The sequence below is a fragment of the Cricetulus griseus genome (genome assembly GCF_003668045.3).
Source record: "Cricetulus griseus strain 17A/GY chromosome 1 unlocalized genomic scaffold, alternate assembly CriGri-PICRH-1.0 chr1_0, whole genome shotgun sequence".
Lineage (NCBI taxonomy): Eukaryota > Metazoa > Chordata > Mammalia > Rodentia > Cricetidae > Cricetulus > Cricetulus griseus.
In genome coordinates this window covers 262,667,679-262,684,494 of record NW_023276806.1, presented here as the reverse complement: position 1 = coordinate 262,684,494, position 16,816 = coordinate 262,667,679, and the positions used below count along the sequence as shown (strand labels likewise).

The window sequence follows — 16,816 nt, the reverse complement described above, 5'->3', positions numbered from 1 at the left end:
CCCCTTGGATCCAAGTCCAGCTGGGCTACTTGGCTGTGGTGCGCCAGGTCGTAGGACCTGCTGGAAAGGAAGTGGGCCCTTGGGACCCCAGCACAGAGCGGTTAGTCACACGCTGTTGCTATTTTCTCTGAGTTCGGTCAGCAATGGTGCATTGAGCACCTACGCTGTACCAGGCTGGAGAAACGGGTACCAGATTCCTAGACTCAGAGCATCTCTCTCTGCCTTTAGGATGCTTACACTCCAGCAGGATAGCAGGAGTTAATGTGTACTGCTCTGGGTGCGTATGTGTGTGAAGGCTGTACCCCTCATCACCCATGTCCCTCGGGAAGGGCTCCCTGTTTGGATCTTCCTGGGTTTCCGTACCTCTTCTGTACCTGGCTCTGGCTCCAGCTAGCGGTTTCTATATGGGAGGGAGGCCACCCTTCGAGACCTTGAAGGGGGACCTTGTTCCCGGTGGTGGCCACGTCGAATGCCTGTTCGTCTTCTCTGACTGTTGCTTGTGCCTGGAAGGCCGGAGAGCCAGCACAGCTCCTCTGGAAGGCCCAGGAAATCCTGTTGCTGGGAACTGGGTAGATTTGCCCTACCTCCACTTATCTTGATACTTACCAGCTAACTCTGGACAGTGGTCATCTAGGTTGTCCAGTAGGGACTCATAGCGAGTGGGAGTCCCATCTTTCCCTTCTGCAGAGTATAGAAAGAGCAAAGGACCCTAGGCTGGCTTGGTGGTCCCCATATAAAGCTGATCTAGGCTTGGGGTCAGGACAGGCATTGGTATAGGACCCAGCCAATGTTGAGACTGAACGGGATCCTAGCTTGTCTGTGGCCTGCTGGCCCTCCCTTATAGTCCAACACAGCTGCAAAGGAGAATCTTGGGCCCCACTTACTAATGACCTGCACCAGGACATAGGTCCCATGCTCCTGTAGCAGGGAACAGGCCATGGAGGGGGCCTGGGCAATCCCCTCTTCCAGCCTCACCAGCTGCCCATCTTCAGCCAGAAGAGCAATGGTTACTGGACAGAAATGGAAAATAAGCTGGGTAGGATGCATCCCGGCATGGGACCCTCAGGCCTTTCTCGCCAGGTCCTCCAGGTCTTCTCACCTTCTGGGGGGACCTGAGCCTTCTGTTTCAGATGCATAATAAAGGTCACCAAGCTGCACCAGGGGTTCACCAGCACCTGACAACCAGCTAAGGGAGGGACATAACTGAGTAGGTAGAATGTCACTGTCTCCCCCAACTCGGAGAACTTTCTCTCCCATGCCTAGAGATGACATTAGAATTATGGCATTAGTACTGTGCTTCAGGCCTAATACCCTTGGCAAATGCTGCTCAAACTGCATTGGAAACCCTTCCACCCATCTCTTGCTGTGTAGAGGACTGGGAACCACAACTGAAGTCCTCCCAGACTCTGGCCCTGCCCCTTGTCCTGGCATTGCTTTGCCACCTCATAGGAACAGCTTTCTTAAATTCCCATGCTCCCTCCTAGCTTGTATCTCTCCTTCCTAGGTCTCTAGGACGAACAACTCTGAATATGGTCCCTATGTTGTGTGAACAGGGGACCCTGCTTACCTCCAAACATCACAGTGATAAACATGGTTGCAGAAGGCAGAGGATAGACAGATCATGGCTCTCTGAACCCCCTCCTCCTGAGGCTTCCATCCACAGCTCCCACCTGGGAACTGTGCTGAGTAGGTGGGCTTGGCTCCTGGCTTGGGTATGGCCCCTGCTCACCCCCTTGCTCAGCTAGTCCACGACCACTGGCCTCCTCTTTCTTCTGCTGCTTTCTGGGTGTCAGCAGCTCCTTCAGCTCCCAATGGTCTCCATGGCAGTGGGAGCTGCCAAGACATCTAGGCAGGAAATGCTTTATCCCCTGTATCCTGGTAACTGGACCTTCTGGGGCGGGCCTTCAGGTGGAGCTCTGGTCAGGCCCCTAGTAGAGGCTCCAGATTGAGGTCCCTAGGATGCCCAGGTACTGTTTCAGAGACCCCATCCCTTAGCAGGGAGAGAGAGTGTGCAGGCTGCAGAGATGTGAGCACCCTCCCTCACTAATGACCTCTTTCCGTGTGGCTTTCTTTTCCTCTCTCCCAGCCTTCCAATTATTTTCTTCTGTTCTTGTTTCCTTTTGTCTTCTCCTGTTAGTCACATTTATGGAGGTATAAAGTATGTTCCCCCTTTGGAATGCTTTCAAATTAGGAAAAAATATTTACACTTTATTTATTTTGTGTATGTGTTTTTTGTATGTATGTATGTACACAGTTGCATTATGTGTGGAGGTCAGAGGACAACTTGTGAGAGCCGGCACTCTCCTTCCACCCTGTGGGTTCCGGGGACTGAACTCAGGTTGTCAGGCTAGGTGGCAAGCTCTTTTTCTTACTGAGCCATCTTGTTGGCGCCGCTTTGACAAATCTCTGATTACCACAACCAGGATACAGAATGTTCCCATCATCCCTTTCCATAGGTTGTGACTCTTTGAAATTGTGAGAATAAAAATAGTCCTTGAGCCAGGAGGTGGTGGTGCATGTCTTTAGATCCAGCACTTGGGAGGTAGAGGCAGGCAGATCTCTGTTCGAGGCCAGCCTGGTCTACAGGGCGCGTTCCAGGACAGCTACACAGAAAAACCTTGTCTTGGAAAACAAACGGGGAGGGGGGGGAGAGAAAGAAAGAGAGAGAGAGAGAGAGAGAGAGAGAGAGAGAGAGAGAGAGAGAGAGAGGAAGGAAGGAAGGAAGGAAGGAAGGAAGGAAGGAAGGAAGGAAGAATAGTCCTTAGCTTCCATCCTCCTCCAAATAACTAAAGCTGGATAAGTACAGTTGGGAATTTTATGCATGTATGTCTAATGACAAGAATTAACCACAAAAGACTGCCACAACCACAACTTGCACAAAGGCCACCACAACCTTACACAGAAACATGCCTGCAATGCCATCCACCCAGCAACTGTGTGTTTAGTCTTGGACTCTGGCCACCTTTGTTATTGATCCTTGTAGCCAAGGGTTAGTTTCAAAATACCTATGTAATTCATTTCAACTTTAAATATTTCCTCTTGCTTCAAGCCTCCTTGGTTGGCTCCTAATGTGCTACTGCAGGCTGTAACCCTCCTGCAATGTTATCTTAGTTTCCCAAGCCCCCTCCATCTTTAGAGGCTCTCTGTCTGTTGTTGGTGTTTGTATAATCAGCTCTAGTCCCTGGCATCCATAGCCGTTTCCTTAGGGATCTTATCCAGGCTGTCTCATAAGTGGGCTCAGAGTATAGGGTCTACAGTATCTTCACTCAACAAGATCCAGGCTGTGGGTGTCAGTAGCTGTTTCCCTCTTAATTGCTGAGGAGTGCTGAGTCGTTTGTGTGTCCGGGAATTGACTCACTCGTTCACCTGCCATTGTTTTGGAGTTTGGGGAGATGATGAATAAAAACTTTTGTCTGCAAGTTCTTGTGGGAGCAGTTCTCATTTCTCTAGCCCAGTGAATACCACAGGAGAACTGCAGGGTCATCTGGTGAATGTGTTTTCTGATTTGTATTTGTTTTGCATTGTCTTGCTTTCTGTCTCTTTTGGCTCTGGGCCTCCTAGATCTATAGCAGGCCAGAAATACCTGCTTTTTATTCCTCACTACAAGTTACTGCCCCTGCTACTCCCCCCTACCCCCAACTTCTTTCGTATCCAGAGACTCACAAATAATAAGTGCTCCACCGCTGAGCTGTAATCCCAGTTCTCCCAGGCAACTCTGGCTTTCCCTCGCAGTCCTGCATTTGCCTGTCTCTCATTTTCTTCCTCCCTGTCTCCTGTGTTCTACGTTCTCACATTTCAGTGTTTTGTTTTCCATCTCTGTGGTCATCCTTTAACTGATTTTTTACTCTATTCCTCATTCTTTTTCATTCTCTCACATTGCTCTGGTGTTCTGTATTGTCTCCACTAGAACCCTCCAAGCCTAGTGTCAGAAGGGTAGCCCCATGGTTAGGCTGTTTGTTCTGCCTTCTGCAGGCATGTTTCTGGACGGGTAAGTTGGATGAAAACTGGGTCCTCCATCTAGCTCACCACTGACCCACGGTGCCCCTAGATAAACTCTCTTCTTTTGTTAGCCTCATGATTTTCATTTGTAAAAGGGAAATAGACACCAGGACCCGCAGGCTTGTTGTGACTTTGTGGTTACTGTGGCTTTCGCAGTACTTTTTTGTTGTTACTGTTACAGGAGACAGGTTTTGAATGTAGCCCAGATGGTCTTGATTCATGATGTTCCAGAATTAATATGCCTTCCCAGTGAGAAATCACTCCACCACTTAGAAATAAATGGTGGGAAAACTCTCTAGTAATAGTGCACGATTTTGGTTCCTGCTAATGCACAAACTGAAACTAGCCTTGAACGGAAATCCCTTTCTACCTCTATAGTTTCATGGCCCCGAGTTATACTTTGAACAATTAAACATCTTTTGCAGAGCAGAAATCCTAAGGTTTGATTGTTTGACAAATGGGGAGATTTCCAATGTAAAATTATTGCCAGAGTTATCATGAGACAGACCACAGCTGCATTGCCTGGGCAGCTGTTAACTAGGATCATCCCGCCTGGCTGGCAGAATGATGCTCTTTCTGACAGAGGCACGCACAGGGTTTGGTTGGCATTGTCATCCAGAGTCGTCTTCTCTAAACTGCCTGGCAGCGGCATGCTCCTTGAGCTACATTTTACCTTGGTGTCACTTAGTATTTTTGAAGTAAGTTTATTGGTAAATCCCTTAGAAAAAGAAAGATACAAACATGAGTTTATTTCTTTTACTTCCTCCTTCAGAGTTCTTTTTGCTTCAGCCTACTAGGTCCTAGGATTAGAGGTGGGTGCCACTGTGCCCATCTTTTTTTTTTTTTAATGATTTATTTAACTTTTTTTTATGTGTATTGGTGTGAAGGTGTCAGATCCCCTGAAACTGAAGTAACAGACAGTTGTGAGCTGCCATGTGGGTGCTGGGAATTGAACCCAGGTCCTCTGAAAGAGCAGCCAGTGCTCTTAACCACTGAGCCATCTCTCCAGCCCCCGCTGTGCCCATCTTAAATGTCGTATACAGCACTTTAAAGCCATCTCAGTCCTCAGAACAGCGCTGTGGAAGCAAGCGCTGTTTCCAAAGCTTACTCACTTACTACTTTTCAAGGACTTATGTCCTACAGAACATAACTTAGATGCTTTAAGTGTGGAGACGGTGGCAACTAGAGACAGACTCTGGGAGGGAAGGCTGCTCTCCTCCTCCTCCTTCTCCTCCTCCCCCCTATTTCAGAGTCAGGTGACTGGCCTAACTAAAGGTAGGCACCATTGTGTCCTGCCCATATGGTTGACTCTTAAAGTTGGACAAAAGAAGCAATACATATGTACATAGATAGATAGATACACACATGTTCTACTTAGAGTAGAATTTCTACAGCAAACAGAATTAATCTAACATGGTAAAAACCAGAATGACTGTTTCTTGGGAGACTGTATTCGTTTCCCATCACTGTAACAACTGAGATAATCAACTCATAGAGGAAAGGTTAGTTCTAGCTCATAGGTTTGGAGTTCCAGTCCACGCTACCATTGATTCTGGGCCTGTCGTGCACTGAGTCATGGCAGCACCATGGCAGAGAGCATGGGGTAGAGCAGAGTCATAGCGGGCCATGTAGCAAGAGAGAAGAATATGCCCACTAAGGCCATAGTCTTCTTGATGTAAAGACATCCCACTAGGCCTTTACCCCCAACAGTGTCAAGCTGGGGACACCTGAACCTTTTTGAGGACATTCTAGAGAGCAGTGGTCCTCACCCTTCCCAATGCTGTGACCCTTTAATGGTGACCCCCAACCATACAATTATTTTTGCTGTTACTTCATAACTATAATTTTGGGGCTGTTATGAATTGTAATATAAATATCTGTTTTCTGATGGTATTAGGTGACCTCTGTGAAAGGGTGAGGGCCCACAGGTTGAGAACCACTGCTCTAGTGGGTAAGACACTGTTAATGACTAGAAAAGAGTATGTGGGGCTCCCTGGGGAATTCCAGCTTCTTGGAACTGGACGATGTGAAGGCTGCTGAGCTTGTGATCTCCTGCTGCTGGCTGTGTTGTCAGGACATATGGAAGACAGGACCTGACACTGGCCTGGACACGCCCTCCCCTCTTCAATCGGTGGGCTGATTTGCATGCTCTATTGTGGTCCAGTGGCTTCCCCATTCCTGTACCACAGCACCCAGAGCACAGCAGAACAGAACTACTCCAGAACAGCCTTCTGCCTCTGGCCATGGCCTGCCCTGGTTGCCTGCCTCTCCTCCTGACTGGAGTCTTCTTGGCAGGTGAGACTCCTCTGGGAATGAGGTGGGGGTTGGCGCTAGTTCAAGAAAACCCATGCAAAGAAGCAAATCAGTAGCGTCAGTGGGGTGGAGACCAGACTCTAGGCAGCTATGGAAAGCAAGGCACTTTCCTGTGTGAATCTTGGTTTCCCCATTTGTGGGTCTCTTTACACTCTGACCCTTCAGAGTCTATGAAGAGATGACAACTGGTCACTTTGTTTCTCACAGGGGAAATTAATATGGACAGTCCCCTACTCCATAGACCCTGTAAGGTAATCCTATGTGTCCAGAAGCTTGAAACTAAAGATGATGGTTATACATCCTGAGAGGTTCCTGGGGGCAGTTAGCCTGTAGCCAGGGTTAGGGTAGATTGAGGGGCTAGGGCCTACAGAGAAGAGGGGAGTAGGTCCTGGGGGACCTAGAAGGTTCCAGCTTCATGCTTGAATACTAGGCTCTCAGCTGAACATGGATTCTTGGAGACAGGACAATAATGCTAATTTAGGCATCACCTTCTACAAAGCCCTCATTCACAGAGGAAAATGGAGTTGTAGAGAGCAGAGTAACTCTCATGAAACCAGGCCCTCCATGCTCCACCCAGGGCCAATCCTATGGCACTGGGCCATGAAAATTTTGGGAGTCTCCTTGTGGGGGGGTCTAATAAAATAGCAAAGCAGGAAGGAAGGGGCCCAGGCTAGCCCTCAGTGGGTCTGTATCTTTCAGTCTTCCAGCCAACCCTGACCCATCCTGATGCACTACTGGTCTTCCCAGGCCAAGTGGCTCAACTCAGCTGCACAATCAACTCCCAGCATGCGACCATTGGGGACTTTGGTGTGTCCTGGTATCAGCAGCGCCCGGGGAGTGCTCCCCAACTTCTCTACTACCATTCAGAAGAAGAGCACTATCGGCCCGATGACATTCCTGACAGGTTCTCAGCTACCACGGATGTGGCCCACAATGTCAGTGTGCTGACCATCAGGCCTGTGCAGCCGGAAGACGACGCCGACTACTTTTGTTCCATTGCCTATAACTTTGATCCCTAGGTCTGGGGTACAGGATGAATGTCTTCTGTGTGTCCCCTACTTCTGCCCTGACCTTGGACCTCTCTTTTTCCTCTGAATCTTGTTTTCCTTCCTCTGCAATAACGTTCAACATCCAGCCACAGTCATGATGACCCCAAGATCCTGTGAGAGAAAAAAAAAAAAAAAAGACAAATCAGAAGACATAGGAGTTGGGATTCTGAAGATTGATGTCAAAAGAGGAAACACCTGAGACCCTGAGGGAACATAGCCCCCTATCCCCAGGGGTTTAGCTTGGTGCCTGATCTGCCAGTGACCTCATGAACTGAAGGTAGAGAAAAAGGAACTAACCTTTGCACCCACCCTGCCACCAGCTCCACATGGCTGGTTGTGGCCCAACGCTCATTGTTCTTGGGTGGCTGGTCCCCATGGGGTTGGTTCATGCCGATGGCTTGGGGGAGGGGCAGCACCTGCAGCTCCCCTCAAGCCTCCAGATAAGTCTCCACTGATCCTTGATGGCCAGCGGCAGGTGTTCTCTGAAGGGCCCTGAGGGCCAGGGATGGGGACACAGAAAGCAGGTAACAGAACATGCAGCTCCCTCTCCCCTGAAGACAGTGTGTTCTCCTGGTTTCCCCCGGGGAAGCTTTCCCACAGGTGGGTAACTGCATCTGAGGAGTCATGGGCCTAGTGGTGGCACAATTAACTGTAGGGCCAGTCTTGCCGTGAGAAGGTGAACTGAGTGGGATTGGAGACTTCAAAAAGATTCCTGAGCCAGTGTGGTGGCACATGGCTTTCATCCCAAAACTCGGGTGGGTCTCTGTGACTTTAAGGCCAGCCTGGTCTACATAGGGAGCGCCGGACAGCCAAGGATAGATACAAATCGAGACCTTGTCTTGAACCAGAACAAAATTGCTGGGCTGGGGGTTCCAGATCAGTGATAGAATATTTGCCTGGTATAAAAGATGTCCCTGGGCTCAGTCCCCAGGATAGCAAAAGCAAACACACATAAATCCCCCAAGTCTTATCCATACCTTTAATCCCAGCACTGGGGAGGCAAAGGCAGGCGGATGTCTGTGAGTTTGAGGCCAGCCTGGTCTACATAGTGAGTTTCAGGACAGCCAGGAAAGAAACCAAACCCGGTCTCAAACAAACAAACAAACAAACAAACAAACAAACAAACAAACAAACGCCTCATTTCTGGAGGTGAGCACCTAGATGCAGCCTTTGGGGGCATCCAGAGTCCCAGGAGGGGCCAGTTTACAGTCTTGATTATCTTTGGTCCCTTCAACCTTTAAACCGCCTTCATCTCATTGAGGTCTTACGTGGGCGGCGGCAGCGCGGAGGGTGGGTGGCTAGGTGGTTGGAGACGACAGAACTGGCAAGGCCAGGGTTACCATTGAAAGAAGGAGCTTGATCCTAGTCTCAGGGAAGGTGCAGCAGTTATCTGAGGCTCTAGACTCGACTTTACCAACCTCAGTCTTCTCCTGTGCACTGTGTCCCACGCGGCCTCCGCTCTACTCTCCCCACCGCGGGAACACGGCGACACCGTGCCAACCAGCAGCCTGGCTCAGCTGCAGGAGCACAGACGCTGAGACCTGCGCGAAGCCTAGAGTGGTCCCGGAAGCGCCCACTGGCGCAGAGAGGGGAGGGGATGGGAAGGACGGGAGGGGAGGGGAGGGAGAGGAGGGGGAGGGGGAGAGGAAGGCCAGGCCCTCGGGCAGCGGGGTGCAGCTTCACCCCAATCCAGATGCCCCACCCCATGCCATCCCAGTCCAGCGGACCCACTGTCGCTCCGCTGGCCCAGGGTGTGGATGCCCGGTTCAAAGTCTGTATGGGGAGCTGTGTCGCCGCCTTGGTTGCGGATCTGTGTCCTGTCTCCAGCCAGGAAACCCTGACCGCACCAAGCATTTGTCCTGTGCCAGGCCCTGGTGGGCTATGAATTCCCGAGAGAGTTGGGAAGTTTGAGTTTCCAGATCTTTGAATCTTTCAGTCTGGCAACATTTAACACAAGGTTGGGGACAGATAAAACACCGTTTGATCATCTCACCTGTCCTTACTCTCCAAACTCCCTCATTGAGGGTGGCACTGCCGGGCCTTACTTTCTCAATCAGTGTTAGTAAATTATGACCAGTGGTGCACTGGTATGTTTAACAGCCAATTCAGAGCGTTTTCGGGGTCTGGGGGTCCCTAAGTCCTTGGGAGACTGTGACAGGAGGATTGCCACTTGTCCTCAAAAGGCAATTTGGGGCAGGGTGTGGTGGTGCTGTCTCAGCAATAGGTAGGCAGAGACAGGCAGATCTTTGTGAGTTCAAGAACATCCTAGTCTAAATAGACAATTTTCATGTCAGCCAAAGCTACACTGTGAGATCTTATCTCAAGATCCAAATAAATAAATTGGTTAAAAATAAAAAGGCAAGCCTGGTCTTTTTGTGCTTATTTATGAGTAGACAGTGCCACCTAGTGGTGAAGCCAAGCAAATTCAGACTGTGTCCTTTCTTGGGAAGAGTCAATGCTTTGAAGAGAGCCCACAGGTGTCCCTCCCTCCCTCTATCGTAGGTAGTATGGACTGATTTGGCTCCTGGTTTAGAGTAATAATCTATCTCCTGGAGCAATATTGCCCGGTAAATCTTTATCAATAATAATAACAACTGTATGAATGTGTAATACATAGCTATTATTGGGTGCCAGAACCCTTTCTACACATTTTACATATATTAATCCCCTTGGTTCTCACAATAATCAAACAGCCTGGGTCTATGACAAGGTAAGGTGGGCCTTTTTAAAGCCAACCAGAAACCCATCATCCCATTCATATCTGATGCAGAGAACCAGAAAATCACGAGATTTACTAAGGCAAGCTTTTCTCCACTTCTATTAGTTCTTTGAATTTCATACCATTTGTTTTGTTCCTATTCACTCCTTCTGCAGCTCCTCACAGATCTACCCTCCTTTCCTATCCATTCTCTTTCCCCCTTCTCCCATCAAGGCTAAAGTAACATTTAACAAAGAAATGTACCAATAAAAATAAAGCTGGGCATATCAGTTTGGCATATAGTTTGTGGTAGGGTCCTGGGTTCCATCCCAGTACCTACCCACACACACAAAGAAAGAAGAAAGGATTTTTTTCTTTAAAAAGAATTTAAAGTTGATCTACAAGGGTTGGAGAGATAGCTCAGTAGTTAAGGACATTAGGCCCAGAGAACCTAGACTTAATTCCCAGCTCTCACAGAGTGGCCCACAACCATCTGTAATTTCAGTTCTAGGGGATCTGGCACCATCTCCTGGCCTTCGAGAGCACAATGCATTCCCGTGGTACACAGGACGTAAGTGTAGGCAAAATACTCATACAGAGAAAATAAATAATTTTTAAAAAGTTGAATTGCACAAAACTGAGAAATTCCTGTGATCAACCCTGCCACCCAGAGCTGTGACTGTCATAAAATGAGCTGAAAAATTGCCTTGGCACACAGTTTAAGGAAGTACCAAAAAAAAAAAAAAGATAAGAAAACCTCTGAAATTAAGGTAGATACCATTTTGATATGATATTTTAATTTTTAAAATTAATGAAAAAATCCACCAAGATCAAAATAAAACATTGTTTTTTAAGATGGGAGTGATGAGCCGGACGTTGGTGGCGCATGCCTTTAGTACCAGCCCTTGGGAATCAGGGGCAGGCAGATCTCTGTGAGTTCGAGGCCAGCCTGGTCTCCAGAGAGAGTGTCAGGACAGTCTCCAAAGCTACACAGAGAAACCCTGTCTCGAAAAACCAAACAAACAAAACACAAAAGGAGTGATGCTATAGTTTCAGTCTCTCCCCAGAATCCAATATAGCTTGTAAAGATACCATTAAAGGGACTGCTTCAGTTGTTCTGTGTTAGTCCCACCTGCGCCCAAATTAAGTCAAAGATGACTGCTTGTGGCTAATGGAGAGACAGTCGTGGGATTGACCTGGCAGCCAAAAGGGTCTCTGTCTCTCTGTCTGTCTGTCTGTCTCTCTCTTATCTCCGTCTGTCTGTCTGTCTCTCTGTCTGTCTGACTCTCCTTTCCTCCCTCTCTCCTCCCCCCTCCTCCTCTTTGTGTGTGTGTGTTTAATCGGACCAAGAATAAAAGAAAGGAAAGTCTATGCTTGGGAAGAATCAGGCCCCGCAGAGCCTACTGGAAACCACCAAGGATGCTCGGTGGCTCTTCCCAGGATGCCTTGCGAACCAGGGCTGGAACTGGGTCCAGAACCGTTACAGCATTCTTGCTGCAAGTGCTTGCCTGCCTCAGAAACGCTGCCATGAACCATCTGGAGAAATATCGCGGCTCCTCTTTCACCGGGAATGAAAGCACCGTGGGCTTCAGCATCAACAGCACCATGGACACACTGGTGATGACTTCGTACCTCCTATTGGTCCTGTTCTTCGGGCTGTGGGTATGACGTGACCTCTGGGTTGGTGTATACCACTTCCAGAAGACACCCAGCATCCCGGCGGTCCAGAGGGGGTGGTCCCTGCCCACCCTTCCAACCAAGCATCAGCTACTTTGTCCATTACCCCTTCCTGTGTGCTATACCGCCCCCCGCCGCGCCACCCTGTCAAGTAACTAAATTTGCCTGCCCCTGCTGCCTAGAACACCAAGCCTTAGTATTATTTTGAAAGTTCTTGTGAGTTTTTATAAAAGAGATTTGAGCTGGAAGAGTCTAGGAACTAATTCTCTGTGCACACCAAGACCAGACTCTACTGTGACTTGAACTGGGATTCCGAAAGGTTAAGTAAAGAAGCGGAAGTAAGAAGTGGAGCTCAGATGTGAACCTAGAGCTGTCTGTCACGTGATGGACTTGAGAATCCTGGGATTTTCATATTCCCAAGGGCTCTTAGAACTAATTCCCCACCAACACCAAGGGATGAGAGCACAGGGTCTATTCCAAACAGGGAGGGGAATCCCGAGTGCACACACATAACAAACACTATCTGTCCTCACTGGCTCCGGCCATGGACCGTCTGTTTCCAGGTTCCCGGAATTCTTAGTTTGGGGTCCTTCCTCCAGTGCTTTTATTAGGAATCCTTCCTGCACCCCAGATTACCCTTGGCCAGATTTGAGAACCAGTAAACCTATCGCTCCAGAATAGTAAGACCAACACATACCATCCAGCTCTTCTCTACGAATGCTATTCCACCAGAGTATTTCTGTTTCAGGCTGTACTGTCAAATAGTCGAGGGACGATAAAAGACTTCTTCCTGGCTGGTCAAAATCTAGGATGGTGGATGGTGAGTAAGCTTGTATGTGGCTGTCTGCTTGGGAGCTTTCTATGTTGCCTTGTTTTGTTTTGTTTTTGTTTTTGTTTGTTTGTTTCAAGACAGGGTTTCTCTGTGTAGCCTCCGGTGTCCTGGAACTCATTATTTAGACCAAACTGGCCTCAAACTCAGAGATCCACCTTCCTCTGCCACCTCAGTGCTGAGATTAAAGGCATGTATCATCAATACCCAGCCTGTGTTGGCTTGTTTATTATTTTAATTTTTTAAAGATTTTATTTATTTATTATGCATACAGCATTCTGCTTCCATGTATATCTGCACACCAGAAGAGGGCACCAGATCTCATAACGGATGGTTGTGAGCCACCATGTGGTTGCTGGGAATTGAACTTAGGACCTCTGGAAGAGCAGCCGGCGCTCTTAACCTCTGAGCCATCTCTCCAGCCCCTTGTTTATTATTTTAATTTGTATGTCTTAAGCTCAGAATAATTTCAAGTTGCTAAATCAGGAATTTCTCCTTCCTTCTCCTCCTCCTGTTTCAGCACAATCTTGCTATGTAGCCCAGGCTGGACTTGAACTCACAAACTTCATGCTTTAGCCTCCTGAGTGCTGGGGTAACAATCGGTGCAATAAACTACCAATTGTATTTAATTGATGATTTATTTAATGTCTGCGTATTTTCTTTCCTAGCTCTGTCACATGAAAGTGCAGAAAGGAAGTAAGCTGCATCGTAAAAATTCTAATTGAGCCGAAGCGTTGGTGGCGCACGCCTTTAATCCCAGCACTCGGGAGGCAGAGGCAGGCGGATCTCTGTGAGTTTGAGACCAGCCTGGTCTCCAGAGCGAGTGCCAGGATAGGCTCCAAAGCTACACAGAGAAACCCTGTCTGGAAAAACAAACAAACAAAAAATTCTAATTGTACTCGCATGTGTGTTCAGGGGTGTGAGTACCTGTGCATGTACATAGGCCGGAGAAGGTCCCTGAGTATCCTGCTTCTTTGCCTTACTCCCTCGACACAGGGTCTCTCACTGAACCTGGAGCTAGGCTGGCAGTTAATGAGCTCCTGGGAATTCTCCTGTCTCTGCTCCCCAGAGTTCGGGGTAGAAATGCACAGCGGCCACACCTGTTTTTCTGTGCAGTTATTGAGGTTTGAACTCAGCACCTACACTTTTGCAGCACTGAGCCACCACCAGTCCAGTGTTCATATTTAAACTAGTTACAGTGCTTTATAGTAAATAAATCTATTGACAAAAGCTAAAGTTGGGCCTGTGTGTTTAGCAACACAGAAAAGATCTTTCAGAGGCTGAGTCATGCATGTTGGGTTTGAGGTGGATGGAGTATGCCTTTTCCAGGAAGACAGAGTGTGGGGCGTTCTGAGCGGAGGGGACAACAGATACCAAAGCTTAGTGGTACAGCATAGCTTGGTGCTGGATGGAAGGAGGAGATGTAGAAGGTAGAATCATTGTCTGTATGCTGAACAGTGTTTTGGCTATTGTATTTGTTAAGGTTCTGTCTCTAAAAGAACAGAACTGATATGTATGTATGTATGTATGTATGTATGTATGTATGTATGTATGACTTATTAGATAGGCTGACATGAGGTAGTCCATCAATGGCTGTCTCACTCTGGAGAGTCTGAGAATCCAGGAGTATCTCAGTCCACAAAGCTGGAGGTCTCAGTAGTCGAAATCTGGTGCTGAAGGCCTGGAGGATTCTTGTAGAGCTCCTGGTCTTCCGTCCAGGAAGATGGAATCCCAAAGAAGATGGCTCTAACACAAGGCTAAAGCAACAAGAGAGGACTTGCCAGAGGGGGTGAGGGCCAGCAGGCAGCAAAGGGTTCATCTTCCATGTCCTATTACCTGAGTGGCCACCAAAAGGTACCTCTCACACTTTCTGCTTTAAATAATCTGTTCAAGAAAAAAAAATCCCTATTGGGAATGACCAGCTACTTTGCTTTTAGTTGGTTCCAGGTTGTCCTAGGGTTACTATTGCTGTGATGAAACACCATGACCAAAAACAAGTTGGGGAGGAAAGGGTTTATTTGGTTTACACCCCCACATCGTAGTTCATCACAGAAGGAAGCCAGGACAGGAACTTAAGAGGGCAAGAATCTGGGAGCAGGAGCTGGATGCAGAGGCCATGGAGGGGTGCTGCTTACTGACTTGCTCCTCATGGCTTTCTCAACCTGCTTTCTTATAGAACCCAGGTCCACCAGCCCAGGGATGGCCCCACCCACCATGGGCTAGACCGACCCCCATTGATCACTAGAATTGAGAAAATGCATTATAACTAGATCTCATGGAGGCATTTCCTCAACTGAGGCTCCTTTCTCTCTGATGACTCTAGCTTGTGTCAAGTTGACACTCAAAACCAGTCAGTACACCTAACCTGTGCAAACGCAGGTTCCATCCCTACCTCCCATAAAGCCTGTGATTCCAGCACTTGGATGGGGAAGCAAGAGGATCAGAAGTTCAAGGCCATCCTCAGCTACAGAATGGGTTTGGGCATAGAAATTCTGCCCAAGGAATAACCCCTCTGGAGAAAATGTCAAAGACAGCAGTTCTGCATACCTTGAACATTACTTATTTATTTTGAGGCAAGGTCACATGTGCTGTTCTTTTGCTTTAAATGGTAGGATAAAGCTGGAAGGGGGTCCTGCTTGGGGAACCATGGCAGATTCCATGGTCGGCATGGGTGACCAAGACAGGGGGTGGGGGGAGGAAAGAGAAAAGAGGTAAAGAGACACAGAGGGAGACAGGAGCAGAAAGAGAGGAGAGCGGGGAGAGAGAGAGAAGAGCTGGAAAAAGAGAGGAAGGAAGAGCAGAAAGAGAGCAAGAGAGAGCATGTGGAGGTGCTCGCCTAAAAGAGAGAGCTTGTACAGGCGTACTGAGTCCTCTTAATTGGTGATGCAGGCGGGATCATCATAATGCTGAGATTCCAACAACATGTATTCCAGGATGTCCCCAAGCTCAACATAACGCTGCTTTCACTTAACACAGCTGATTTATTTATTTATTTATTTATTTATTTATTTATTTATTTATTTTTACCAGCATCAAGCATCCCAGCAATGTGACAAGTTTCATGTCAGCCACAGCTGACTCTTCTGCCCTAGTAACCAGATACCACAGATTCGTGGTTCAAAATATCACACAACCGGCCTAATAGAATCCTTGAGGGACTCTCAAACTTCCCTCTGAAACTTCACAAGCTAAGAGTCATCAGAGAGGAGGGAGCCTCAGTGGAGAAAAGGTCTCCATAAGGCCTTTAAGCAAGCCTGTAGAGCACTTTCTTAATTAGTAATTGTTGAGGGAGGACCCAACCCATTGTGGGTGGGGCTGTGCCTGGGTTGGTGACCCTGGGTTCTATAAGAAAACAGGCTGAGCAAACCACGACGGGCAAGCCAGTAAGCAGCACCCCTCCATAACCTCCGCATCAGCTCCTGCCTCCATGAGTTCCTGTTCTGACTCCCTTCAGTGATGAATTACGATGGGAAGTTTAAATCAAATAAACCCTTTCCTCACCAACTTGATTTTAGTCATGGTGCTTGGTCACAGCAATAGAAACCCTAAGACACTAGGTGAGAGCTCTATGATTGAGCCCCACCCTCAGCCCCTCAACATGAATTCTTGTGATGGATAACAAGGGCTCTGAAACAGTTTCATCTTCTGATTTTCAGATGGGCATTTCCATTTATTGTTCAAGTATCAGCAGTAGCCACTTTATGGGCCTGGCCGGGATAGGTGCAACTTCAGGGATTGCTGTTGGGGCCTTTGAGTGGAATGTAAGTAATATCTCCTCAGCAACTGACCGCTTGACCATTGTCCAAAGAGGACTCACAAACACAAAAGCTCGTTCTTCACCTCGAGTGACTGTTAGAGATGTCTTGGAAAGTAGAGACAAAGGGCATCAAGTCTTTGGTTTCTGAGAAGGATTATGCTGTTTTTCATTCTCATTGTTAAGTCAGGAGACAGAATGCATATATGGATATATTCCTAGGGAATAAAGTGAACAAGGAACTGTTAGATCAGTCAGGTAGGAAGAAAATCACATCAGCATTTAAGTGTGTGTGTGTGTGTGTGTGTGTGTGCGCGCGCGCTGTGCGCTTGTGCCTACTGACCTCTGCAGACAGTAATTGAATCTGCATCTCTTTTAGGAACTTGACCCACAAGGGCCCCTGACTTAATTCTGCTTTTTCTTGGTTTCAGACTATCTTCATGCTCTTTGCCCTTGGCTGGATATTTGTTCCTATCTATAACAAGGCTGAGGTAAGT

The 16,816-nt window shown here is 47.9% G+C and overlaps 3 protein-coding genes across 4 annotated transcripts in view; 2 read left to right on the top strand and 1 right to left on the bottom strand.

Annotated features, from left to right (window-relative positions):
- Positions 1–390: 390 nt before the first annotated feature.
- On the bottom strand, positions 391–1,592 carry CUNH22orf15 (chromosome unknown C22orf15 homolog). Its single transcript, XM_035450539.1, has 5 exons — positions 1,568–1,592; positions 1,100–1,186; positions 885–1,010; positions 607–681; positions 391–533 (listed from the first exon to the last, which is right to left on the bottom strand). Exons 1-5 carry the CDS (start codon positions 1,590–1,592, stop codon positions 391–393), a joined length of 456 nt encoding a protein of 151 aa, XP_035306430.1.
- Positions 1,593–6,242: 4,650 nt separating this feature from the next.
- Positions 6,243–7,331, top strand: Vpreb3 (V-set pre-B cell surrogate light chain 3). 2 transcript variants are annotated; one of them, XM_035450908.1, is made up of 2 exons: positions 6,243–6,292; positions 7,049–7,331. In XM_035450908.1, exons 1-2 carry the CDS (start codon positions 6,243–6,245, stop codon positions 7,329–7,331), a joined length of 333 nt encoding a protein of 110 aa, XP_035306799.1. The 2 variants fall into 2 exon arrangements, with proteins under 2 accessions (XP_035306799.1, XP_027249968.1); XM_027394167.2 differs by having other exon boundaries at positions 6,243–6,294; positions 7,012–7,331.
- A 4,255-nt stretch (positions 7,332–11,586) lies between these two features.
- The window catches only part of LOC100769991 (sodium/glucose cotransporter 1), a 38,888-nt gene continuing 33,658 nt past the window's right edge, over positions 11,587–16,816 (top strand). The window contains exons 1-3 of the mRNA XM_027394173.1: positions 11,587–11,721; positions 16,222–16,326; positions 16,751–16,810. Coding sequence (XP_027249974.1) covers positions 11,587–11,721; positions 16,222–16,326; positions 16,751–16,810 — 300 coding nt within the window. The remainder of the gene's footprint in view (positions 11,722–16,221; positions 16,327–16,750; positions 16,811–16,816) is intronic.